Source organism: Simochromis diagramma, unplaced genomic scaffold (assembly GCF_900408965.1).
Source record: "Simochromis diagramma unplaced genomic scaffold, fSimDia1.1 OVJJ01000630.1, whole genome shotgun sequence".
In the NCBI taxonomy this organism is placed as follows: Eukaryota; Metazoa; Chordata; class Actinopteri; order Cichliformes; family Cichlidae; genus Simochromis; species Simochromis diagramma.
The window spans coordinates 204,443-232,360 of NW_024386927.1; the positions used below are offsets into that span (position 1 = coordinate 204,443).

General features: G+C 43.4%; 1 protein-coding gene, 1 long non-coding RNA gene and 5 other non-coding genes across 7 annotated transcripts in view; 6 read left to right on the forward strand and 1 right to left on the reverse strand.

The window, feature by feature from the left end:
• The window catches only part of LOC120736728, a 5,641-nt gene extending 2,215 nt beyond the window's left edge, over nt 1-3,426 (reverse strand). The window contains exons 1-2 of the long non-coding RNA XR_005696593.1: nt 2,910-3,426; nt 1-29 (exon numbers count right to left, since the gene is read on the reverse strand). The exon at nt 1-29 is cut by the window's left edge and continues 2,215 nt beyond it. This is a non-coding gene — a long non-coding RNA (uncharacterized LOC120736728). The remainder of the gene's footprint in view (nt 30-2,909) is intronic.
• trnap-ugg lies at nt 458-529 on the forward strand. Its single transcript has one exon. It is a non-coding gene; the product is annotated as a tRNA-Pro (tRNA).
• trnap-ugg lies at nt 1,421-1,492 on the forward strand. Its single transcript has one exon. It is a non-coding gene; the product is annotated as a tRNA-Pro (tRNA).
• On the forward strand, nt 2,383-2,454 carry trnap-agg. The gene has a single exon. It is a non-coding gene; the product is annotated as a tRNA-Pro (tRNA).
• On the forward strand, nt 3,345-3,416 carry trnap-ugg. Its single transcript has one exon. It is a non-coding gene; the product is annotated as a tRNA-Pro (tRNA).
• Nucleotides 3,427-4,300: 874 nt separating the features above from the next.
• On the forward strand, nt 4,301-4,372 carry trnap-ugg. The gene has a single exon. It is a non-coding gene; the product is annotated as a tRNA-Pro (tRNA).
• A 2,651-nt stretch (nt 4,373-7,023) lies between these two features.
• Nucleotides 7,024-27,918, forward strand: part of LOC120736685 (cadherin-6-like) — a 54,088-nt gene continuing 33,193 nt past the window's right edge. Inside the window, exons 1-5 of the mRNA XM_040036949.1 lie at nt 7,024-7,390; nt 22,229-22,523; nt 22,598-22,717; nt 26,247-26,420; nt 27,253-27,440. Coding sequence (XP_039892883.1) covers nt 7,169-7,390; nt 22,229-22,523; nt 22,598-22,717; nt 26,247-26,420; nt 27,253-27,440 — 999 coding nt within the window. The 5' untranslated portion in view covers nt 7,024-7,168. The remainder of the gene's footprint in view (nt 7,391-22,228; nt 22,524-22,597; nt 22,718-26,246; nt 26,421-27,252; nt 27,441-27,918) is intronic.

Sequence of the window (27,918 nt, forward strand, 5' to 3'; positions counted from 1 at the left end):
CATATGTGAAGGTCTCATAATGGTTTCACCTCTGCTGATAATTACCCACGCCTTTTTCCCACCCTTGGCTCATGTGATGTGTTTCATAGTTGGTCAACGACCCTGGTAAAGACAACCCCCTCTGGGTTTTAAATACCTGGGACTCTCCAACGTTTAGTTTTAGATCTAACGAAGGTTCTCAGAGGAGAGGTGAAAGGTCTTCAAGGCACTTAGAGAATTCCAGCTGCTTTCTTTCAAAGCTCATCAGACTACCATGACGTGGATGACTGGGAACCCTTTTTTCTCATTCACTGTGTGCAGTCCCTCTGGAGTCATCCCTGTTGGAGCTTGTCAGTAGCAAAGGCCTGAAGGTACAAAAATGAATACTGAAGAGAGCTTAACACCATTCCTGCTTGAATTTGAAGGCCGATTTAAGTCTATTCTTTCAGAGTTGCAGAGTGAAGCAGAGGCTTCCTGTGGCTCGTTGGTCTAGGCGTATGATTCTCGCTTTGGGTGCGAGAGGTCCCGGGTTCAAATCCCGGACGAGCCCCCTTAAAATCACAAGCTCTTATCTTCATGGAATTCTTTGGTAAGACACATTCCTTCTGGGACATTGTAAATGTGTTGGGTGCCAAACCTTTCAATGTGATCTGTGACACCAATTTGTCTTTCTAAAATAACGTTTTTGATTTTGTGAAGGAGTCACTCTCATGACTCATTGAGTGATGCCATTGACTGCACAGTCCCTGCCACGCAATCTGTATATGTCACATTTTGAGATTGCCTTGGAAACCTTACTGGGCAGGTACTAAAAAAATACCTGTAACCAGGTACTATCACCTAATGGAAACTCTAAAGATCGAGCTGAGTCAAGTTAAGCCAAGCTAGGTAGGTGCAAGTGGAAAAGGGCTATTAGAGATCACAAAGTCTGATCGAAATTGAGGCCATTCAATTTCGGTGTAAAGACGTTAAACTACATATGTGAAGGTCTCATAATGGTTTCACCTGAAACCTCTGCTGATAATTACCCACGCCTTTTTCCCACCCTTGGCTCATGTGATGTGTTTCATAGTTGGTCAACGACCCTGGTAAAGACAACCCGCTCTGGGTTTTAAATACCTGGGACTCTCCAACGTTTAGTTTTAGATCTAACGAAGGTTCTCAGAGGAGAGGTGAAAGGTCTTCAAGGCACTTAGAGAATTCCAGCTGCTTTCTTTCAAAGCTCATCAGACTACCATGACGTGGATGACTGGGAACCCTTTTTTCTCATTCACTGTGTGCAGTCCCTCTGGAGTCATCCCTGTTGGAGCTTGTCAGTAGCAAAGGCCTGAAGGTACAAAAATGAATACTGAAGAGAGCTTAACACCATTCCTGCTTGAATTTGAAGGCCGATATAAGTCTATCCTTTCAGAGTTGCAGACTTAAAGCACAGGCTTCCTGTGGCTCGTTGGTCTAGGCGTATGATTCTCGCTTTGGGTGCGAGAGGTCCCGGGTTCAAATCCCGGACGAGCCCCCTTAAAATCACAAGCTCTAAGCTTCATGGAATTCTTTGGTGAGACACATTCCTTCTGGGGCATTTTAAATGTGTTGTGTGCTAAACCTTTCAATGTGATCTGTGACACCAATTTGTCTTTCTAAAATAACGTTTTTGATTTTGTGAAGGAGTCACTCTCATGACTCATTGAGTGATGCCATTGACTGCACAGTCCCTGCCACGCAATCTGTATATGTCACATTTTGAGATTGCCTTGGAAACCTTATTGGGCAGGTACTAAAAAAATACCTGTAACCAGGTACTATCACCTAATGGAAACTCTAAAGATCGAGCTGAGTCAAGTTAAGCCAAGCTAGGTAGGTGCAAGTGGAAAAGGGCTATTAGAGATCACAAAGTCTGATCGAAATTGAGGCCATTCAATTTCGGTGTAAAGACGTTAAACTACATATGTGAAGGTCTCATAATGGTTTCACCTGAAACCTCTGCTGATAATCACCCACGTCTTTTTTCCACCCCTTGGCTCATGTGATGTGTTTCATAGTTGGTCAACGACCCTGGTAAAGACAACCCCTCTGGGTTTTAAATACCTGGGACTCTCCAACGTTTAGTTTTAGATCTAACGAAGGTTCTCAGAGGAGAGGTGAAAGGTCTTCAAGGCACTTAGAGAATTCCAACTGCTTTCTTTCAAAGCTCATCAGACTACCATGACGTGGATGACTGGGAACCCTTTTTTCTCATTCACTGTGTGCAGTCCCTCTGGAGTCATCCCGGTTGGAGCTTGTCAGTAGCAAAGTCCTGAAGGTACAAAAATGAATACTGAAGAGAGCTTAACACCATTCCTGCTTGAATTTGAAGGCCGATATAAGTCTATCCTTTCAGAGTTGCAGACTTAAACGCAGGCTTCCTGTGGCTCGTTGGTCTAGGCGTATGATTCTCGCTTAGGGTGCGAGAGGTCCCGGGTTCAAATCCCGGACGAGCCCCCTTAAAATCACAAGCTCTTAGCTTCATGGAATTCTTTGCTAAGACACATTCCTTCTGGGACATTTTAAATGTGTTGGGTGCCAAACCATTCAATGTGATCTGTGACACCAATTTGTCTTTCTAAAATAACGTTTTTGATTTTGTGAAGGAGTCACTCTCATGACTCATTGAGTGATGCCATTGACTGCACAGTCCCTGCCACGCAATCTGTATATGTCACATTTTGAGATTGCCTTGGAAACCTTACTGGGCAGGTACTAAAAAAATACCTGTAACCAGGTACTATCACCTAATGGAAACTTTAAAGATCGAGCTGAGTCAAGTTAAGCCAAGCTAGGTAGGTGCAAGTGGAAAAGGGCTATTAGAGATCACAAAGTCTGATCGAAATTGAGGCCATTCAATTTCGGTGTAAAGACGTTAAACTACATATGTGAAGGTCTCATAATGGTTTCACCTGAAACCTCTGCTGATAATTACCCACGCCTTTTTCCCACCCTTGGCTCATGTGATGTGTTTCATAGTTGGTCAACGACCCTGGTAAAGACAACCCCCTCTGGGGTTTAAATACCTGGGACTCTCCAACATTTAGTTTTAGATCTAACGAAGGTTCTCAGAGGAGAGGTGAAAGGTCTTCAAGGCACTTAGAGAATTCCAACTGCTTTCTTTCAAAGCTCATCAGACTACCATGACGTGGATGACTGGGAACCCTTTTTTCTCATTCACTGTGTGCAGTCCCTCTGGAGTCATCCCGGTTGGAGCTTGTCAGTAGCAAAGGCCTGAAGGTACAAAAATGAATACTGAAGAGAGCTTAACACCATTCCTGCTTGAATTTGAAGGCCGATATAAGTCTATCCTTTCAGAGTTGCAGACTTAAACGCAGGCCTCCTGTGGCTCGTTGGTCTAGGCGTATGATTCTCGCTTTGGGTGCGAGAGGTCCCGGGTTCAAATCCCGGACGAGCCCCCTTAAAATCACAACCTCTTATCTTCATGGAATTCTTTGGTAAGACACATTCCTTCTGGGACATTTTAAATGTGTTGGGTGCCAAACCTTTCAATGTGATGTGTGACACCAATTTGTCTTTCTAAAATAACGTTTTTGATTTTGTGAAGGAGTCACTCTCATGACTCATTGAGTGATGCCATTGACTGCACAGTCCCTGCCACGCAATCTGTATATGTCACATTTTGAGATTGCCTTGGAAACCTTACTGGGCAGGTACTAAAAAAATACCTGTAACCAGGTACTATCACCTAATGGAAACTTTAAAGATCGAGCTGAGTCAAGTTAAGCCAAGCTAGGTAGGTGCAAGTGGAAAAGGGCTATTAGAGATCACAAAGTCTGATCGAAATTGAGGCCATTCAATTTCGGTGTAAAGACGTTAAACTACATATGTGAAGGTCTCATAATGGTTTCACCTCTGCTGATAATTACCCACGCCTTTTTCCCACCCTTGGCTCATGTGATGTGTTTCATAGTTGGTCAACGACCCTGGTAAAGACAACCCGCTCTGGGTTTTAAATACCTGGGACTCTCCAACGTTTAGTTTTAGATCTAACGAAGGTTCTCAGAGGAGAGGTGAAAGGTCTTCAAGGCACTTAGAGAATTCCAACTGCTTTCTTTCAAAGCTCATCAGACTACCATGACGTGGATGACTGGGAACCCTTTTTTCTCATTCACTGTGTGCAGTCCCTCTGGAGTCATCCCGGTTGGAGCTTGTCAGTAGCAAAGGCCTGAAGGTACAAAAATGAATACTGAAGAGAGCTTAACACCATTCCTGCTTGAATTTGAAGGCCGATTTAAGTCTATTCTTTCAGAGTTGCAGACTTAACGCAGAGGCTTCCTGTGGCTCGTTGGTCTAGGCGTATGATTCTCGCTTTGGGTGCGAGAGGTCCCGGGTTCAAATCCCGGACGAGCCCCCTTAAAATCACAAGCTCTTAGCTTCATGGAATTCTTTGGTAAGACACATTCCTTCTGGGAATTTTAAATGTGTTGGGTGCCAAACCATTCAATGTGATGTGTGACACCAATTTGTCTTTCTAAAATAACATTTCTGATTTTGTGAAGGAGTCACTCTCATGACTCATTGAGTGATGCCATTGACTGCACAGTCCCTGCCACGCAATCTGTATATGTCACATTTGAGATTGCCTTTGGAAACCTTACTGGGCAGGGTACTAAAGGAAAACATTTTTACCTGACACGACTCTGTTCAACTGTATCAACACTGAGTTATTACAATAGCTGATAACTAGTCTTGCTTGTCAGGGCTGCACTCTAGTGCTGAACACAAGAACTGATGTGGTTACATTATCATTCAAATTAAGCTCTGCAAGGCCAACGCACAACACCAGTGATTCATGGATTAGTCCGATGGCGATCGGTCTGATGGGGCCTGATAAATGATGAAAGCATGTTTCCTTTCAGTGGACTATTTGCTGTGTAAGCGTTCCTTCTAGATCCTTCAACATGAGTGTCATGGTCCTGAGTCTGAGGACTCGGTGTTGTGTGTTTCTTTATATTCTTCTATATTCTTGTTTATTCTGCCTGTGTTCCCTCTGTCTGTCCATGGTGTCACTGTGTCTGCTCGTGAGTCTGCCTGCCAAGTTCAGTGTCCGTTCTGGTTCTCTGTGTCTGTTAGTTTCCTGTTTTATTCTGAAAGTTCATGTCTCATGTCAATGTGTTCAGTTTTACCTTTCTCCTGTCTTGTTAGCCTAATTTCTCCCAGCTGTGTCTCCCTCCTGTTGCCCATTTCCTAATTACTCCCCTGTGTATTTAAGCCCTGTGTTTTCCTGTGCTCCCTGTTGCGTCGTGCCCTCAACTTTCTGTGTGTTCATGATTTCCAGTCCTCCTGCACTTCAGTTTAGAGTTTTGTTTGCTTTTGTGAGTTTTATTTTGTGTTGAAGTTTTGTTCCAGCAATAACGCTGCATTTTCAGTTGAAACCTCGTTTCCTAAGAGTCTTGCATTTTGGGTCCACCGCTCCTGCCTGCCTGCCACACAGCCAACCATGACAATGAGTGCGCATGGCTTTATCAAATCAGTTTTTAAGTGTACAAAATACTACAGCCCTATCAAAAGTGAAGTAAAATATACTATTTATATTAAAACATATATGAGTGTGCATATTCAGTATGTTTTTCAGCGTCAGGCCAACAGTTGCAGATTGCTTACATAGATCCACATCAGTGTGTTTGCTGTGCATACGAGCAGGTCTGTGTCTGCTGCAGAGTCTTTTCATGCTCCGGGGAAAGAATGAACTTATTATGTAACCAAAAACTTGGTCATTTGAACAGGAGTTTGTCTTTTTGGACCATTCACTTTGTTTTCAAATATTTAGATCAGGTATCAAAACGACTCAGATTTGGGGGAAAAACATGGGATTAAAATATTTCACTAAGAATTCCTTCCACCTCGTGACATCCTCAGGTGAAGTCAGCAGCACTCCACACACACTATACACAGTGTGGGTAGAGCACCACCTTCCCCTATTAAGTTGCTTGACACTTTACCAGAATCCCTTCGAGGCGGTTTGAAAGGGGTTTTCCATGGCCTCTCCAAACTCCTCCCACACCCGAGTTTCTAATTCAGCCGCTGGCCAAGACACATTCTGCTTGGCCTGCCCGTACCTATTGGCTGCTTCCAAAATCCCACGGGCTAAGCCCAAGAGGACTCCTCCTTCAGCCTGATGGCTCCTTGTAACCACGGTACCTGCCGTGGTGGTAACCCCACCACCAACAAACCACCTTTCTTTACCTGGAGAGGGCACTTTACCCTTAACTGACCAAGAACAATGGCCTCGGTGGCTTCGCACTCTGCTGCTGATCACCCCAGTGCAAGCTCGACGTTATTGTAGTTTTGGTAGCTTCATCAGACATGATGAGATGATTTTGGCTGTACAAATAATGAACAGAGTTGGTGAAATAGGAAAACCTTGGTGAAGTCCCACACCTACCAACAATGGTTTTGACCAAGCTCCTTTAACGGTTGTATCCCACACTCCCAAAGCAAACCGAATGCTGTAAAATTCAGTTAAATGGGCTGATTTTCGATTGATTCATTTCAATTTCAAATAGTTAAAGTGCTGTGCAAAGGTCTTGAGCCACCTCTCAGGTCAAATGTAAGGATAGGTTATAAGGCTTTTTGTCAATTTAAACCAATAATTAGACCTGAGCATCCTGTTTACAGACAGAAGTTATTTTCAGATGAAGCACTAATTTCACACTTCTTAGTGTTGTCACTGCACAGATCACCTGCTGGAAGTGAAAGCTTGGAAAGAAAAACACAATATGTGACTAAAAACTGTGTTTTTGCCATAACTAAGGCTTATGAGTGTACAGGCATTGAGCAGAGTACCGTGTGACCTCAGCATTTTCCCTGCGTAGTGAATGAGAGTGCAGTGCATGCTGGAATAACAGGAACGCCTATGTTTGAAAATGTTAGCTGCAGACAGCGTTTGTTTCTGTTGTTTCTGCTCGTGTAACAAAATCCTGCACTCCCACATCGGGCCGTAAAGTGCCAAGAAGTTGATGAACTGCCCTCAGGATGAATGTTATTAAATGCAGAATTGACATTTGTTTGTATTTACTTATTTTACAGATCCTTTCCACTGTCAGTCAAAACTGGAAGGACTATGACAGATAGACCCATCTGCCAGTTTGGAGTGAGCCAGCTGGGAAGATAGAACATTTGTGACTTCTACATCTCCATCACAAAGATGAGGAATATTATCCTGGGCATTGTTTGTCTCTGTATTTGCCTGACCCTTGATGATGCACTGGCTTTAAATGGACGGAGGACACACACAGCAGATGGAGAGGGAATAGAAGCAGCCATCAGAGGAGAGAAGTTGCTGAAACGAGTGAGGCGAGGCTGGATGTGGAACCAGTTTTTCCTGCAGGAGGAGTATACAGGCTCTGACTACCAGTATATTGGCAAGGTAAGATCTGTGCTTCCGTTAAGGTACACTCAGGATGACATATTCCCAAATTAAATGAAATTCTCTTAATTAGCAGAAAGCATAATAATTTACCACAGCTGATCACAGTGCAGTATCAGGGATACTGTACCAACTGTGTTGTTTCTTATTGTTGTTCTGGGTTCTCAATAATGACACTGTTACTTGAAGAGAAGGTATTTTATCGAACTGTAGTTCACATGTGTCACCTCGCCTCTGTCAGTGCGCCCCAGGGCAGCTGTGGCTACAGTGTAGCTGCCATCACCAGTGTGTGGATGTGTGGATGGGTGAATGTAGTGTAAAGCGCTTTGGGGTCCATAGGGACAAAGTAAAGCTCTATACAAACACAGGCCATTTACATGTAAACAAACTTTCGCCATCACAGTCTGCTCAGAGGTAACGCCCTCTAGCTCTCTAGCTCCCCCTATAGTCTGGGTGTATTAACAACATAAAACTTGGATTTGCTGTTATCATTACGTCTTCCTTTTTTTAAAACAATAACATTAAATAACATAGCTACTTTCACAAACCTAAACAGTCTCTTTTTTTTTCTTACTTGTTAAACCAGGATTTGTCAATTTAATGTTAACAGCACAACTAGTTTTCAACAATCATGGTAGTTCAACACTAGTAACCAAACATAGTGCAACTTGCATAGATACTGTGACATCATCTTCCAAACAACATGCCAACACATTACATCTGGTCGATCATAGGTGGCTTCACTTGTCTTACAGATCTTCTCAGTGTTTGTTCTTGTGTATGTGTAGGTGTTTCAGGTGATAGTGTCTCATGTGTGTGTTGGGGTTGTTCAGCAGCCTCCAACCTCTGCTCCACTACTACTGGTCCCTTAAGAAGATCTCGGCGATTTCTTCTCAGCATAGCTCCATCTTCTGTCTGAATGATGTATGATCGTGGTTGATCTTCCTTTAGAACTGTCGCTTTCTGTGCCATGTGTTGGATTTGTCTTTGAATCTCACTTGATCCCCAGCATGCAGTTCAGGTAATTTCTTAGTTCCTCTGTCATAATAGAACTTCTGCTTTGCTTTCTGTTGCTCCTTGAACTTCTTCACGCTGTTTCCCTCCTTTGTTTTAAGCAGATTATCCTGAATGGGCAGGTTTGATCTCAGGCGTCGTCCCATAAGAAGCTGTGCTGGTGACATATCACACTCCAGTGGCATTGTGTTGTATACTAGCAGGCTTTTGTCTGTGAACACTTCACTTGACACACCGTGTCGTGCAAATACGGCTTTCATCGAAGTGATTACAGCCTCTGCTGTTGTCGTTTGCAGTCTACATACTTCTGGATACAAAGAGTAGCAGTCTGTGACCACAATATAGTCCTTTCCTCCAGACACAACGAGGTCAGCCCCCACTTTCTGATATGGTCGGTCTGGCACTGGGTGTGGCTTTAGTGGCTCGGCAGGATTGCTTGCTTGATATGTCAGACATGTTGAACAGTTCGACACTTCATTTGTCACATCCTGATTAATCCTTGTCCAGTACATCACCTCACGTGCTCTCCTTTTACATTTTTCCATGCCTAGATGCCCTGCGTGTATCTTTTTGAGCATCTCTCCTCGCAGGCTCTTTGGGATGAGAATTTTACTTCCCTTGAACACCACATCATCCACTACAGACAGTTCTGCTCTGCAGTTCCAATGCTCTTGAATAACAGGTGAGCAGTGTTGCTTACAGCTGGGCCATCCATCTATGATGGTTTTGCGCAGTGCTTGTAAAGATCCATCTTTGCTTGTCTCCGTTCTTATGAGCTCCATCTTCCCTTCTGCAACAGGAAGTGCACTTGCGACCATGCTCACATATGCTCTTACATCATGATCCATCTTGGTGTTTGCTGGCTCATTCGGATCAACAACTCGGGATAATGTGTCAGCTGTGTACATCAGCTTGCCAAGGGTGAACATCACGTTAAGCGTGTAACGTTGCAGCCGGATCATCATTCTTTGGATTCTCAGCGGACAGTCATTTAGTGGTTTTTGGAACAATGCTATCAGTGGCTTGTGGTCAGTTTCAACACTGATGGCCTGCCCGGACACAAACTGGTGAAATCTCTCACAGGCGTATGTTATGCTGAGCAATCTGTGCATATCTTGTCTCTGTGTCTGTCATGGATCGCGATGCATATGCAACAGGCTGCCACTCATCATACTTCTGCAGAAGAACAGCTCCAAGCCCACTCTGTGATGCATCTGATGAGATCTTAATAGGTCTCATTGGATCATGAAACTTCAGAACTGGTTCTTTTGTAAGCAGCTTTTTCAAGGCACGCCATGCTTTCTCATGTTCATGATTCCACTCCCATTCGATTCTCCTTTCAGTTAGCTGTCTCAGTTTCTGAGAGATTGGGTACGAATTTTCCCATGTAGTTTATCATGCCATTGAATCTCTGCACATCTTTCTTGCATTGCGGCCTCGGCATGTTTTCAATTGCAGACACCTTTTGAGGATCTGGTCTGATGCCTTCACTGCTCAGGATATCTGCAACGAATGTCAGTTCCTTCGCCGCAAGCTGACATTTCTCTTTGTTCAGCTTCAGATTGGCTTTTCTGGTTGCTTCAAGAACATTTCTCAGTCTCATGTCACGTTCAGCTTTTGTGCTTCCCCACACAATGATGTCATCCATCGACGCGTCGACTCCTTCTAGGTGCTCATAGATCATGTGTATTGTCTTGTGATACACCTCAGGCGCTGAAGCAATGCCGAATGGCAGTCGCCGTAATCTGTTGCTGCCAAATGGGCTGTTGAACGTGCACAGTTTTGAACTTGCTTTGTCCAGCTTCAGTTGCCAAAATCCTGATGAAGTGTCTAGTTATTTGTCTGGTTATTTTTGTTACAGTTATTGCATCTCTTCCCATATGCTGGACATTTTTTAGGAGGATGTTGCAGTCCGCAGTGACCACAAGTCTTTTCTTTTCTGTCCCTGTTTGCTGGCTTTAATTGCATTTTTATGTCAGCAGCAGCACTCTCCTTTTTGATTCTGTGTGTGTTCTTATTGACAGCATCCACTCTGCAGCTGTCACTAAGCAGTTCCTTAGCTTGTGCCCTCACTGTTTCAGCTGCTCTGCACAGTGTTAATGCTTTTTCCAGGTCAAGATTTTCCTCTCTCAGTAGCCTCTCTCTCAGACCGTTGTCTGGAGTCCCGCACACAAGTCTGTGTTTTATCAAAGAGTCTGTCAGTCCTCCAAATTTGCATGTTTTACTCCTGTTCTGCAGCTCTGTGACATACTGATCTATTGTCTCCCCTGTCTTCTGTACACATTACAAGAATCTGTGCCTCTCAATTGTCACATTTTGAGCAGATCCCTCAGTACTGCTATATTTTAGTCCGCTACCTTTCTTCAAGTCCATCTTCTGACACCATGTCTTGTTTCTTTATGTTGTTGTGGGTTCTCAATAATGACACCGTTACTTGAAGAGAAGGTATTTTATCGAACTGCAGTTCACATATAAACAAACTTTTGCCATCACAGTCCGCTCAGAGGTAACTCACTCTAGCTCTCTAGCTCCCCCTATAGTCTGGGTGTATTAACAACATAAAACCAGATACTAAGCAAATATGGATTTGCTGTTGTCATTACGCCAACAGCTTTCATTTAAAATGTACTCACAGACTGACGATTGTTGGGCTCAGTTTCCAACTACATGGAATCTGTGCAAGGAAGTTTTAGTTTTAGTGAAGAGGAAATTCATTTTGCAAGGGTAAAACGCACATGTGCAGTGCCTTTGTTTTCATACGCACATGGAAGGAAAAAGTATGGCGGCAACGGAGGATGAGAAGGGCGAAAGTGGATTGTTGAGTGAAACGGATGAAGCAGAACTGGTTTGTAAAAATGCTGCAGCGTCACTGGTGTGGAACTGGTTTAGCTTTCGTCTGTCAGATACACAACAAAGCACTATTTTTGGTAGAGCATGCTAGCGGGCCGTCGTTATTACCGTGTTGTTTGGAAAATACTTCACACTTAAAATCAGTCCTTTGATTTTTCTGAAAGTCGACAGAGCCCCTTATAATCCCGTGTGCCTTATGTATGAACTCTGGTTGTGTTTACTGACCTCGAAACGATTTTATGTACACGGCGCTCGAAAATCTGTCAAATGCTTTGGTACGACTTTGCTGAGCTACGAAGCCGCACCGCTTGATGGATTGTTGGAGCTTTACGGCTGTCGTAGGCGGAGCCTCGCGGAGTGATACGTACTGTGCACTCCGTATTGTGTGTGTTTAACCTCTTTTTAAGTTTTGTGGATGTTATACATGGTTATGCTGAGGATGTGTCGGCCAATTTCCACTGGAAATGCCTTTTGGTTAAACTGTCAGTGAGGAATTTGCATTTGCACTGTTACATTTTTATATAAATTTAATGCACATAAAAAAAAAAAACAGCTGCTTCTTTAAGTGAAAATACATTGATGGTTTTTTTTGCACTAATAAAGTTGTGGAGTTGTAAAGTATTTTGTCTAGTGTCAATTATATCGTCAGTTATATCGTTATCGCAAATTTTCAAATGTATATCGTGATAAATATTTTTGGTCATATCGCCCTGACCACAACTGAACAAGACACACAAGCTGAAACGTCAAGACTGGGCCAAGAAATATCTCAAGACTGGTTTTTCTAAGGTTTTATGGACTGATGAAATGAGAGTGAGTCTTGATGGGCCAGATGGATGGGCCCGTGGCTGGATTGGTAAAGGGCAGAGAGCTCCAGTCCCACTCAGACGCCAGCAAGGTGGAGGTGGAGTACTGGTTTGGGCTGGTATCATCAAAGATGAGCTTGTGGGGCCTTTTCGGGTTGAGGATGGAGTCAAGCTCAACTCCCAGTCCTACTGCCAGTTTCTGGAAGACACCTTCTTCAAGCAGTGGTACAGGAAGAAGTCTGCATCCTTCAAGAAAAACATGATTTTCATGCAGGACAATGCTCCATCACACGCGTCCAAGTACTCCACAGCGTGGCTGGCAAGAAAGGGTATAAAAGAAGAAAAACTAATGACATGGCCACCTTGTTCACCTGATCTGAACCCCATTGAGAACCTGTGGTCCATCATCAAATGTGAGATTTACAAGGAGGGAAAACAGTACACCTCTCTGAACAGTGTCTGGGAGGCTGTGGTTGCTGCTGCACGCAATGTTGATGGTGAACAGATCAAAACACTGACAGAATCCATGGATGGCAGGCTTTTGAGTGTCCTTGCAAAGAAAGGTGGCTATATTGGTCGCTGATTTGTTTTTGTTTTGTTTTTGAATGTCAGAAATGTATATTTGTGAATGTGGAGATGTTATATTGGTGTCACTGGTAAAAATAAATAATTGAAATGGGTATATATTTGTTTTTTGTTAAGTTGCCTAATAATTATGCACAGTAACAGTCACCTGCACACACAGATATCCCCCTAAAATAGCTAAAACTAAAAACAAACTAAAAACTACTTCCAAAAACATTCAGCTTTGATATTAATGAGTTTTTTGGGTTCATTGAGAACATGGTTGTTGTTCAATAATAACATTATTCCTCAAAAATACAACTTGCCTAATAATTCTGCACTCCCTGTACAGAGAGATGAGACCACGAGGCTCCAGTTACATTAGTGCAAAAAAAGCTAATAAATAAATATTATTATTATTATTATTATTATTATTATTATAAAATAATAAAAAGGAGAAAAAATAAATAAATGCTTAAGTCTTAGGGGATCAAGAGAAGTTGCAATTAGAATTTACAATTTACAGTTTGGAGTGGTTTAAAGTGACCAGCTTGTAAACCCGGAGTAGAAAAAATGTCCATAGAGCAGTTTCAGATCATCAAACAAATTGAAATATTAAACAAAGATAACACGAGTAAACACAAAATAACGTGTGCAAAAGTGATTACCCCCTAAGCCTAAAACTGGTTGGGCCACACTTAGCAGCAACAACACCAGTCAAGCCTTTGTAATAAATGGCAAAGAGTCTTTTACTGTGGAGGAATTTTGGCCCACTCATCTTTGCAGAACTGTTGTAATTCGGCCACATTCAAGGGTTTTCAAGCACAAACCGCCTTTTTAAGGTCATGCCACAGCATCTCAATCGGATTCATGTCAGGACACTAACTAGGCTGCTCCAAAGTCTTCATTTTGTTTTTCTTAAGCCACTCAGAGGACTTCCATGTGTGTCCTGGTGCAGATCCCAATTGTGCTTCAGGTTGAGGTCATGAACAGATGGCTGTACATTCTCCTTCAGGGTGTCTTGGTAGACAGCAGAATCCATGGTTTCACTTACCAAATGCTGTGTTACTTTCACACCACATGTAATGGGACACACACCCTTCAAAAAAGTAAAACTTTTGTCTAATCAGTCCACAGACTGACGTTTCCAGACAGAGAGCTCTCAGTTACTTTGTTTCTAATTTGTTCCTGCGTTTTCTTGGATTGCAGCGGAATGTCTGAGCATGTTTGTTGACCATTGTATCTCTTTGTTGACAATACATACCACACTCGTAAGAGTCATAGTTATAAGCAGGGGTGCACATAAGTGGTCCGCAGGTGCGCATTCGCTGTCAAAATAAAAGACGCGCACCAGATAAGAAGTTGCAACGCGCGTTTGCGTACATATAAAAGGCATTGTTTTTGTCTGCTAGAGTGGGATTTTCACAGCATATTCTGCACCACATCTCTGTGCGTTCATCATTTGTTTGAAGCCAGCTCACCTCCTGTAACCACTTTTCAGAGAATACGCGCTTCTTTTGCAGTTCGGACTCCTGCTGACATTTCTTTGGAGGTGGAGGTTTTGAGTCTGGTCCCCAGGCCTAATGTTCGACACCATCTCTTCATTTAAAAGCAGCCTCAGTGACACTGTGCTTGTAAAATGGACCACAGCACTTTCACAGTTCACTTAGCGTGTACATAGACAGTAGGATTATATGGGGATTTGCCATCTAACTGGCTGCTCTGTTTAACAAATACAACTTGTAGGCCTTTCAGTGAGGGTAACTCACAGTGCATGATGACAGTTGGAGCTTTGCTGTTTGATCAGTAGCTCGTAGCCTGCAGGTATTGTGGTGCTCTGTATGAAGCCTGCTGCTGTCTGACAGCACAAAACCAAAATAAGTTTGGAAATAAACGAGCAAGGACCAAGGCAGCGTCAGTAGACTTTTACGCCCCGCTGTGGTGTCGCCTTCACTGCAGGTGGCCTGCTGGGTGCTTTGGATATGGTTCAAATACAGATGAACAGGGAGGAGGGTAAAACAGCCAAAATATGGTTATGCAGAAATTCATGTTTTGTATCTCTGATGTCAAAGAGTGCTGACATTTACCTATTTATTTATTTATTTATTTATTTATTTTACTTATGTATGTATTTAATTATTTATTTTAATATGAAGTTACACAGTAGTGGATTTACCTACAGATGTACTCTGATGATGCTTTCATCATTCTGGTCCATGTAAAACAGCAAACAGCACTTGGCTGCCTTCATCCTATTCTAATCCAGTTCCATGTCCGGAAGCCAAATCCCAATATTCCCCCACTATTCGAACACCTGGCGCTTTGTACTTGTGAGTGCTCCATTCATCCAGAGACATCCATGAACCCAAACATAGAATTAAGGGAGACATTCAATAGAGAAAGCCAGGCACTGTTAGAAATAACAGTAAGCAGAAAATGTTTTGTGACATCTAATGAATATGGTAGCATCGTCACAGCGACGATGATTGTGAAGAAACATGAAAGACTGCAGCATCTTTCATGTCTGTGGGACACCACAGAGTCCATAACACATACTCTGCTCTGGAAATGTGCTGTGCTGAAATGTCTGCAGGCTTTATCGGCTTGTGAAAGTATGGCGGTGTTGCAGCCCTGCAGACTGACAGATGGAATCAGACTGAACACTGCTGGACAGAAAAGATAGCAAGGATCAAAAGGAGAGAGGGAACGACTGGAGGACATACAGCGAGGAAAGAACAGAAGGAACTGAGGAGAAGTGTGAAGAGTGAACAATTAAGGGCAGGAGGACAGGTAGAACAAAAGAACCAAGGCAAAGAAACAAGAGAACAAAGGTGAGGAGCAGCACAAAGGACACAGGCAGAGAGTGAAGGGGTGATGCACTGTAACCTGATTCAAGGAAGAAAAGTTAGAGCAGGAAAAGTTGCAGGTTAAGGTATCAAATGGGTTTCATTTGACTCAAACTCAAACAGCACATGTCCAGTTCCATCCAGGTTCATTCTTTTGTCACTAAAACTGCAGTTTAATTCGCTGGTTTCAATTTTTTTTCATCATTTTAAGTGAAATAAATCTGACCAATATTTTATATATATATATATATATATATATATATATATATATATATATATATATATATATATAAGTTGAACAGCCACAAGGGGCAGTACCCTCCATGGAGAAGGAGGCTAGAGGGCAAGATCAAAGTAGCACGGAGGGAGGTTAGCCAACTAACGGAGTTGCAGAAAGGTGCGACAAAGAAGGTGCATAAGAAATACAACAAGCTGTCCATACCTGAGGCCTTGGAAACTGCCAAGCAAAGACTCACAGCCTTGGCCAGCCACTTGAGGAGGTACACCAGAGAGATAGAAGGCAGCAGAATAAACCAGCTGTTCTCCACAGAACCAGCAAAGGTGTACTCTCAGTGGCAAGGGAACAATAAGAGAACAGCACCACCAAGGCTGGAGACGGAGCAATACTGGAAGAGCATATGGAAGAAGGACGCAACCCATAACGGCAATGCTCAGTGGCTAGTGGATCTGAGGGCAGACCACAGCGACCTCCCTGAACAGGGTCCAGTAACCATCACAGTGGCAGATATCCAAGAAAGGGTCTCCAGTATGAAGAGTTGGACAGCACCAGGGCCCGACATGGTTCACGCCTACTGGCTAAAGAAGCTGACTGCACTCCACGAGCGTCTGGCAGCACAAATGAACCAGCTGCTAGTTAACGAGAGACACCCGGAATGGCTAACCGAAGGTCGGACGGTCCTGATCCCCAAGGACCCCAAGAAGGGACCGGTCCCATTTAAAGTTCTTTTATTGGTTTTTAAATGTATTAATGGTCTTGGGCCTTCTTATCTCTCAGATCTGCTTTTACCATACGAACCCTCGCGGACCCTGAGGTCCTCTGGTACTGGCCTTTTGATTGTCCCTAAAGTCAGGACACATACTCACGGAGAGGCAGCTTTTCAGTGGTACGGTCCTCGTCTGTGGAACAGCCTGCCGGAGGAGCTCAGGGCCGCAGAGAACGTGCATGTTTTTAAGAACAGGCTCAAGACCCACCTTTTTAATTTAGCTTTTACTTAGCGTTTATTTATTTTTTATGCTTATTTATTCTATCCTGTTATTCTATTATTAATTTAGGATTTACCTAATATTTTTTGATTTTATTCTTATTCATTTTTTAATCTTCTTACTCTATTTATATTTATATTTATATTGTATCCTGTTCTTATTTATTTTATCATTTTACCCTGTATATATCGTATTGCGTCATATCTCCAGTGTTTCCTCGGAGGGCGCTCTCTGCACCGGGGCTGTTATTGACCGTGGCTGCTGGTCTCTGGGGTCCTCTCAGCCTGGTTGGGGGGCTCCTTGGCCTCCCTCCTGCTGTGTGCCCAGCCCGGAGGCTGCGGTCTGTGACCGGCTCCCGGTGCAGACGGCTCTCTGTTATAATGTTTCCTCACTTGGCTCATGCGAGCCCAGCCCAATTTTTACTCTTTAAGTGTGCGCGTGTGTGTATGTGTGTGTGGGTGGGGGTGGGGGGATATATGTGTATTGAGAGTGTGGGGAGTGAGTTGGAGGGTGGGGTGGGCTGCTTTTAACTATGTAAAGCACTTTGTGCTACATTTTTTCTGTATGAAAAGTGCTTTATAAATAAAGATTGATTGATTGATTGATTGATTGATTGATTGATCCAACTACCGACCAATAACCTGCCTCAGTACTACATGGAAGCTCCTGTCAGGCATCATATCGGCTAAGATGAACAGGCACATGGGTCAATACATGAGCGAGACACAAAGGAATTGGCAAGAATACCAGAGGCGCAAAACACCAGCTACTGGTAGACAGAACAGTCAGCCGAGACTGCAAGACCAGACTGACCAACCTGTGCACTGCCTGGATTGATTACAAGAAGGCCTATGACTCAATGCCCCACAGCTGGATACTGGAATGCCTAGACCCTAAGAGCCTTCATCAGGAACTCAATGGGGATGTGGCGTACAACACTAGAGGCCAACTCCAAGCCCATAGCACAAGTCATCATCAAGTGCGGGATCTACCAAGGAGATGCTCTGTCCCCACTGCTGTTCTGCATAGGCCTGAACCCCCTCAGTGAGATCATTAACAAGACTGGCTACGGATACCGACTACGGAACGGAGCAGTTGTCAGCCACCTCCTGTACATGGATGACATCAAGCTGTATGCCAAGAGTGAACGAGACATCGATTCACTGATCCACACTACCAGGCTATACAGCAATGACATTGGAATGTCGTTCGGACTGGGGAAGTGTAGTCGGATGGTAACAAAGAGAGGGAAGGTAGTCAGAACTGAGGGGATTGAACTACCAGAAGGCAACATTGCAGACATAGAGGACAGTTACAAGTACCTGGGGATCCCACAGGCAAATGGGAACAATGAAGAGGCCGCTAGAAAAGCTGCAACCACCAAGTACCTGCAGAGGGTCAGGCAAGTCCTGAGGAGTCAGCTGAATGGTAAGAACAAGATCCGGGCCATCAACACGTACGCCCTGCCCGTGATCAGGTACCCTGCTGGGGTAATAGGCTGGCCAAAGGAGGAGATAGAAGCCACTGACATAAAGACAAGAAAGCTCCTTACCATGCATGGAGGGTTTCACCCCAAGTCCAGCACCCTGAGGCTGTATGCTAAGTGGAAGGAAGGGGGCCGGGGACTGGTGAGTGTCAGCACCACAGTCCAGGATGAGACAACGAACATCCAAGAATACATTGGGAAGATGGCCCCAACTGACCGAGTGCTCAGTGAATACCTCAGGCAGCAGAAACCCAAGAAAGAGGAGGGAGACGAGGAACCATCATGGAAGGACAGGCCCCTGCACGGTATGTACCACCGGCAGATAGAGGAGGTGGCTGATATCCATAAATCCTACCAGTGGCTGGACAAAGCTGGACTGAAAGACAGCACAGAGGCACTAATCATGGCAGCACAAGAACAAGCTCTGAGTACAAGATCCATAGAGGCTGGGGTCTATCACACCAGGCAAGACCCCAGGTGCAGGCTGTGTAAAGATGCCCCAGAGACAATCCAGCACATAACAGCAGGGTGCAAGATGCTAGCAGGCAAGGCATACATGGAACGCCATAACCAAGTGGCCGGCATAGTGTACAGGAACATCTGTGCCGAGTATAACCTGGAAGTCCCGAGGTCAAAATGGGAGATGCCCCCAAGGGTGGTGGAGAATGACCGAGCTAAGGTCCTGCGGGACTTCCAGATACAGACGGACAAAATGGTGGTGGCTAACCAACCGGACATAGTGGTGGTAGACAAACAGAAGAAGACGGCCGTGGTGATCGATGTAGCGGTTCCGAATGACAGCAATATCAGGAAGAAGGAACACGAGAAGCTGGCGAAATACCAAGGGCTCAGAGAAGAGCTCGAGAGGATGTGGAGGGTGAAGGTAACGGTGGTCCCCGTGGTAATCGGAGCACTAGGTGCGGTGACTCCCAAGCTAGGCGAGTGGCTCCAGCAGATCCCGGGAATAACATCGGAGATCTCTGTCCAGAAGAGCGCAGTTCTGGGAACAGCTAAGACACTGTGCAGGACCCTCAGCTGTTAGCACATGATTCTCCTTATATGTTTAATATGCTGCTGAGAATATAGCCCAGAAGAAGCGGATAGTATAGCTTTTATTTTGGAAAGAGACATTTCTCTGTAATAAACTCTCTTTTCCAAAGATGAGTGATTCCTCAATCAGATACAGGGCTTGCAATATCGCTAGCCCGACGTCCTGGGGCTAGCGATTTTTTCAGTCGGGCTACCAAAATCTATCTCTTCCCTACCCGTCGGGCTATTGTAGGAAGGAAAAATATATGTCAATGCTTTTGCATTCTTTCGGAAATGTAGCTGGGTAATTATGTCATTGGCATCGGTGAGCCACTGTCAATATGTGACATATTGAAATCGCGTTTGAATTTGCGCTTGTTTTTTTGCTTTCACTTTGCAATTGCGTGAACTGTGTATAGAGAGCGACAGCACTGATCTGTGAGTGATGATAATTTGTGCACCAATTCCTCTGACATCGTCTTATTAATCGTTAGCTTACTATGCAAACATGACATAGTAAGCGGGTCCGGGGAACCGCTCCAGCCTTCGTTTGTCTTCGCTGGAGGATCCGAGGGACCGCTCCAGCCTTCTGCAGCTGGTGGGCTGCGTGTCCGTGTTTGCGGCTGGTGAGCTGCATGTCTGTGTTTGCGGCTAGTGAGCTTCATGTCTGTTTTTGCAGCTAGTGAGCTGCTCGTTTGTCTTCGCTGGAGGGTCCGAGGGACCGCTCCAGCCTTCGTTTGTCTTCGCTGGGGGATCTGAGGGACCGCCCCAGCCTTTCGTCTGTCTTCCCTGGGGGATCCGAGGGCCCGCTCCAGTTTTCCGTTTCCACTGGAGGACCCGACCAGCCATCAGCGTCGCCTGCGGGACGGCGACCGGTGCCGTATGGGCTGGACATGGAACAAACATTTTTCGTTGGGGTTGTATGTTTTAAATGTTTGTTTTTTTGGGTGGGGGGGTTGTTACGGTTCGGCGTTGGCAGTGTATTGTTTTAGGCGTTTTGTTTTGGCGTGACTGTTATGTGTTTCCTGTTTTACTTTGAAAGTCTGTGTTATCTTAGTGTGTTCAATTTACGTGTCCCTGTCTCGTCAGTGTAAGCGTTGCCCCAGCTGTGTTTCCCTCTTGTTGTCCATTTCCTGATTGCTCCCTCTAGGTATTTAAACCCTGTGTTTCAGTATGTCATGGTCGCGATCCCCCCCCCCCCATTGTAAGTAGTTTGGCGCCTTGTGTTGTGATGTAAATAAATATCGTATTTTGCTTTAAAGAAAATAGTTGTCGATACTTTTGTTTTGGGGTTATTTTTGTGGAAGCCCGTATTAGTCTTTTTTATGAGCTCGCCCTCCTTAAGAGCAGTGAGCTTGGGGGCCCTTTTTCCCTTATTTCTATTTATCCTGAGTTGCACGCCGGTTGCCTAGGCCGGGGTGTAACAGTGTGTATATATATATGTGTGTGTGTGTATATATATATGTGTGTGTGTATATATATATATATATATATATATATATATTAAGGACAACCTGGAGAAAGTTTATGCGTACTGGAAGTGCGTCGTTTGGTCAGATGAGATGAAACTAGAGCTTATTGGTCCTACAGATGTTTGGAGAAGGAACCCTAAGAACACACACACTGAAAGGCGGTGATGGGAGTGCTGTGGGGATGCTTCAGTGTGTCTTGAACTGGGAATCTTGTCACAGTGGAAGGATTCATGAAGAAAGAATGATATGTGAAAACAAAGTAAATCACTTTGTCTTCCAACATGACAACAACACAAAACATACATTGCTCCTGGTTAAGAACTACCTCCAGAACACCAAGGTGAGCGTCACTGACAAAGCCCTGAAAGTCTGTGGGGTGAACTGTAGACCGAGGTGAATGTCAGAAGACTTGGAGAACCTTAAAGAAAATTCAGCGGTGGGTGAATGCTTTAAGAAGTAACTTCTTACCACATACAGAATCATAATCCATCATTTAGCAGGTGGTTAAACCTCACATAAATATCACCACTGTCTATATGATCACAGCTGCCTCTCTCTAACACACACTCCCACAGTCATATACTCTTAATCAAAGGCTTCACCCAAACACATGGCCTGAGGCAGTAAAGCAGGAATGGGGGGATGAAAGGTGGACAGCGAGCCACTTCAGCTCAAGAGCTACAAATAAAGATGAGAGGCAAGTGAGAGAGAGGAAAGACAGGAGAGATGGGTTATTGCTGTGGGTAAGAGTGCAAAGGTACTCCTTCAGGCACAACACACTCTTATTTTCAGCTGACTGTCTGCCTTCAGAAGATTCTTGTTTTGCTTCCCGGTGTGGAGTTCACTCTCGGTCTTTCTGCTTTTGCTCTGTTTGCCTTTTGCAAACCTGTCACTGTTACCACCAGACCTGTCTATCTTCTTGTTCCTTCATCTGCAGAAATGTTTTTAGAGACAGGATTATGAAAGAGAGTATGCTGAAAAGCTTATATTACGAAAAAAACCAAGCAATAAAACATTGTAAAAAGCTTTTTCTCAAGGAATCTCCCACCATCTTTGCTTTTGGAGAACTGTCTCATTTAAGTTGAGGGTTTCTTCAGATACCATGTCTCTCTCTTACAATCTCTCCAGTCTCAGTGCTGGTCACGTGGTGTGGGCTATTTTCTCACTCTCTGATAGGGTGAGAAACTCTAAACTGCTCACAGGTGATGCTGGCTCTGCAAACAGCTTGACATCCCACCTCAACCCCTGCTTACTTTACCTGCTTAAGGTAAGCAGCTTTCTACCTGTGGGCATAGGTAGAACACTGAAGACAGGATCCTTTGTCCAGCTGTTACTAAATGTATTAAATGATCTTAAAAAAGAAAAAAATCACTCAAAATAAAATGTGCTTTCATTATTTTCATTATTTTGTAGATTGGGAATGCAACCTCACCTCAGTGTCCTGAAGTGGAAAGAGTTGACTGTATGAGCAGCTAGTATCTGTCTGGTATGTTAAATAACTCAACCATCAGTTGACGACTTCTTCACTTGGGTATGTCCACCTGCAGCTCCAGTCAGACCAGGACCATGGCGATGGCTCAGTAAAGTACGTTCTTTCTGGCGAGGGGGCTGGCACCATCTTTGTCATTGATGAGAATAATGGCGATCTGCACGCCACGCGCCGCCTTGATCGAGAGGAGAAGGCCTTTTATGTCCTCAAAGCCACAGTGGTCAACAAGTGGACGGGTCAAAAACTGGAGCCAGAGACCGAGTTCATCATCAAACTCCACGACATCAATGACAACGAACCAAAGTTCAGCAAAGAGGTGTACACTGCCAGTGTTCCTGAGAGGTCTGATATTGGTAAGGACCTCTCTCACTGCACTTTTCTGCTTTTTGTTTTCTCAGTAACAGTCGTGGTAATGCAACTCTTTCAGGTACATCGGTCACCCAGGTGACAGCTACAGATGCTGATGACACAATGTATGGGAACAGTGCCAAACTGGTCTACAGCATCAGTCAAGGACACCCATACTTCTCTGTGGAGCCAAACACTGGTATGTTTGACAGACATCGAGTACTTGATGATACCGGTCGTGACAAAAGCATAACTTTTTGTAAAACGTGTCTTTAGAGAACAAATTATTACGTCATATAGTCAGATTCTCAAAACCTTTTGCTGCTTCGTCATGAATCAGAATGATGACTGTATTTCAAGAATTGACTCAAACTGGAAAAGCCGTTGCTGCCTTTACCTTTTTATAGAGCTGACCAATCCATTGCAATTGTTGTCTGGTCCATTCACTGGACCTGCTGCTGCCATAGCCTGCAGCCTCGCTCCTTAGGCTTGCAACCCATTAACATTGGTTAACATTGGCTGCACACCCAGCAATCAGCCTAGTTTCACGATACATTCCTCACCTATGAGACTGGAAACTTAAAGAAGTCCAGTTGCTCCCTGGACTAACATGACCTGGATGACTGAGGCCCTACACAGACATGGAAGGATCATTATCGGCTACCTGTAGCTCCCCTCGTCTCCAGATTGGTGCGAACTACTCGTACAAAATTAGAACTAAAAGTGCGTAAATGGGTCATTTAAATGGAAAGTAGTAGTAGGAAGTTTGAATTGAAGCAGGACGACTTTTCATAAAATGTCCGTGTGTTCCTTTAAGATAGTCTTTAATGCTAAACTAAACTAGGCTAATTGTAGCACATGAAACTGATCTCACGCCTGTGACACGTGAGGGACACATCCCAAAATGTCACACTGCTGAGGGTGTGTAACCAAAGCCATGGACTAATTTCACTGGATTTCACTCTTACATGCACATTTTAATGAGGTTCTTGCACGACACTGTAAAGTTTGGTCTGATACAAACATACAAAATATACACCTATTGTGCAATGTTACTGAGAGGAAAGGCAGATCAGATCGACCTGCTAATTCTTAAAAGGCTCAGAAAGAAATATTTGCAGTGACAGGCACACTATTATGTGAGCATGCAGCTAAAGAACTTCTTAATTAGAGACATTTGTGGTGTATTTCATAATGGGATCAGTAACTTTCACCTGTCTGTAAGTAAGAACTGATAAATGTGAGAAAGCTGATACATTTGCGGGGTTTTTACTTTTCAAAGGTGTAAAGTGCAGTGAGGTGACTGTTGTGATTCAGAGAGATATAAATAGACTATGTGAGTCCTGTCACACTTGCCCCGACTGTCAGATGTGGACTGGTCATTAAAACATTTGGGGATTTGTCTTCTGGGCCTTCTTCACGAGCTCTGACATTATACAAGCTTTACACAGACATGCCACATGTCGTCTTAGCTGTGGACACGAGCTGTGTAAAAAGAGCTGCCATCACAATTAAGACGAGTGAGTGGGTGGGTGCGGGTCATGTCCAAATACTGATACTTTATATCCTCATAAATTCAACATAATGGTTCAAAATCAGTCTTAAGTTACAGAATGTGGAGAATGAAAATGTGCTAAATGTGAAAAAGTCACTAATGAGCAACATGTCTACAGAAGAGTCATCAGAATCATTTTAGTAGAATTATTGGAGCATCAAGACCCACACAACAGGTGCACAGATTAATATTTATGGACAGACTTAGATTTTAGGAACAATGATATATTACATTACTTGTTTAGACCACAATAACAAATCATTTCTGTAAAGTGTTCAGATATAAATGAGTGAAATAACATTTAAACCTGATCTAAGCTGATCAATTTTCTTCTCTGGTTTCCTCATCATTATTTTCCATATCATAATATAAACATGCACTAACACTCAATAACAGGAATAAAAAGTGCTCAGGTGATTCTTTTGCTTTCTGTACGCACAAACGTGGACGCTGCAGATAACACAAACAGTCCAAATGAACACATTGTGTGTTTTGTTAAATGAATGATACAGGAATCATAGTCTGGATGTGGTCATTATTTTCTTCTCTTTCTAGGATGTTCTTCACAGTGTGAATCAAAAGGTTCTCAGGGAGCTTATGATGAGCGTGTTTGTTGCAGCTTCATATCATAAATTTAGACAATACATCTTTTTTTTCAGTAAAAATAAAAAAAAGAACTACCATTGAAAACTCAGTGCAACTTCTCTTTGCACGTTTTTGTGCCTCCCACATCTGATAAAGAAAACAGTTACATATACATATATGATTTTATCCTTTTCATTTAAAGATGGAAAACGTGCACTGGAACACTGCAGTACCAGTTTAGCTATAATGAGTATGCTAGCAAGCTTACAGTGTGACATATTCAGGTAAGAGACTTTAACCAAAGAGGAAGACTCATTTCTGTATTAGTCTAATAAGGTAGTGTTCACATCTTTAACTTTAACCATCAAACACACTCACTGTACTAGTACAACACTGAGAGCCAAAAACCTGACGAAAAATCAAAAGATCGTGTTTCAAAGTGCCACAGATTAAAGGTGAACTTTGTCACTAACACATCACCTTAGTGCCAGTTTAAAGTCTTGAAGCTGACCATTTTATGGGTCCCCATCTTAGCTTTCTGTAGGCAAACATAAAAAAATGTGATGGATATGACTATAAAACCGAGGAATACACCGATATGGTCCCACAGTCAAGCGTACCCTAATGCACATGTGGATGCAGCCACAGGAGTCCCCTGCTGGTCATTGCAAAGAATTGAGGCTAAATGTCTCACTTTTTCCCACATATAGAACTGGTGACATTAATCTTAAACTTTGTAGATCTCCAGTAAACAACTTCCTGTTTTGACCCATGTACACTGAAACAGAACCGTGTCCATAATGTTTCTGTAAATCCAGATGTCAGCTTAAAAGATTTAAAGCTGGGTTTAGAGAACTTGTCAGATAATAAGTCCTGTAATATGATTGATTTCAGCTCCAACTAACTGTCTATTGACTTAAAAAAAAGGTGTCAGGTTTCGCAGTGTGGCAGACAGGGTGAGACCCAAACACACAAGCATAAACTTAAATATAACTTTATTACTGAACTTAAGGAATCAATATGCATAAGACAAAATAGCTTAGGTGAGACTCAAAACCGTTAACTCATAGACTAGGCTCTAACACGTGACCACAGAGCACACAATGCACACGGGAAGACTGAGACAATAAATACACAGGAGAGTGAAGTGAACTGTGAACACAGCAGGGACAAATCAGGAGTAACAAGACAGAAGAAGCAAAACTGAACATAATGCACACAGGGCAAGGAAGTGTCAAAATAAAACAGGAAATAAACACTGAAATCAAGACCACTTAACAGGGACAATGCTTGTGGAGCTCAAACATGTGCCTAAAGACCCATAGAACAGGGAACATAGAACTATAATAGAAAATCAATCAAAAAAAAAACAAAACAAATATCCTAAAAACTCAGATCATGACCAAAGGAAAATTGTTGTGCCACAGATGGTTGGTTTGTTTCTCCTCCACCCAAAACAGGAATGAAAATAAAGCCATATTACATCTGAAGACGTGCATATTAATTCACACCAGCAACACGTCAGCACGGTGATGAAAAACAAAATGACTGAACATGAATTTAGATTACAGTTTTGTTTTTTGTTCAGGTGTGATCCGGACAGCCCTGGGTCCTGGTGACATGGACCGTGAGCAGAGGGAGCACTACCAGGTGGTGATTGAAGCCAAGGACATGGGTGGACAGAGAGGAGGCCTCACTGGGAGCACTGTGGTTAAAATCACTCTCACTGACGTCAACGACAACCCTCCCCACTTCACTCAGAGTAAGACAGCAGCACAGACGAAGCACAGTGTGTATACGAGTGATGAAACACACACAGCTATTAATTATACTCAGTTCAGTTTTATTTCTAATCAGCAACAACAGCTTTCTCAAGGCTCTTTATATTGTAAGGTAAAGGAAAATAATACAAGGAAACAATACAAAGAAAAGAGAGAAAACCCCAACAATCATATGACATCCTTTGAGCAAGCACTTTGGTGACAGCGGGATCGAAATAAACGTCCTTTAAACAGGAAGAAACCTCCAGCAGAACCAGAATCAGGGAGGGGCCATCATTGGTTGGGGTGAGGGGAGGATGGACAAAGACACGCTGTGGAGAGATCCAGATATTAATAATAACTAATAATTAAATGCAGAGTGGTGTATGAACACATAGTGAGTGAAAAAGTTGATTGAAGAAGAAACACCCAGTGCATCATGGGAATCCCCAGCAGCCTACACCTAGTGCAGCGTAACTAAGGGCGGATTCAGGGTCACCTGATCCAGCCCTAACTATATGCTTTAGCATGCATTCAGGTTTTTCCTTAATGTTGTCAGCTGTCTGTATCTTGTTTAAAGCCTTTTAAGAATCCTGTAAATCCCTTTATCGGATCTTAATTCTTCCCCAGGGTTTGGTACTCTATCGCCCCCTGTGACATGTTTTTGTCCTGCACAATTGAGAGAATTATTCTGCAGCCATAATTCTGTCCAAAAACATTCATATCAATTGACAAATTGAATAGAATTGTGAGTTAAAACAAAAACTAGAAATCCCCAGACACCTCCGTCACCAGAGTGAGTCCCACCGATGTGATGGAGCTGACTGTTTCCAGGTATATACCAGTTCAGAGTTCCTGAATCATCCACGTCCGGCTCTGTCGTTGGGAGAATTCAGGCCACTGATAAAGACATTGGAAAGAACACTGAGATGGACTTCACCATCATCAGCGGTGACGGGATGGAAATGTTTGACATTTCCACTGACAAAGAAACACAAGAAGGACTCGTCACTGTCAGAAAGGTGAGAGCAACTAACCAGTAAACATTAAAAACTGGACTTGAAGCGTTGGGGGTCAAATGATGTTATAATAGAGACCAAAAGAAAACGTTCTTGAGTCGCTGTGTACTGAAAAAGCATGAGTCAAACTATCCATAGCTTTGGCCACCTTCAGATAATACTGGCTTCTTATTTTGTATTGATATTTTTCTCACATCACTGGTTGGCTTGAAATGAATTGATCAGAGCTCACACTTTCAACCCCTAAGGATCCTGCTAAGTCTGTTTTACATATGCTGTTAAAAATACAAAGCCATGCCGTGTTGTAGAAATGTGTCCCCACAGAGTGTGTGTGTCAACATTGATACAAACTGTTTTAGTGACAAACCTCTGACCCACTATCACCACAGCAACCTGACAGCACCAGCTGCTGTTACAGATACTTTATATGACCATGCCACACTTGTATACACTATATGTATGTATGTATCTTTCAAGCTGT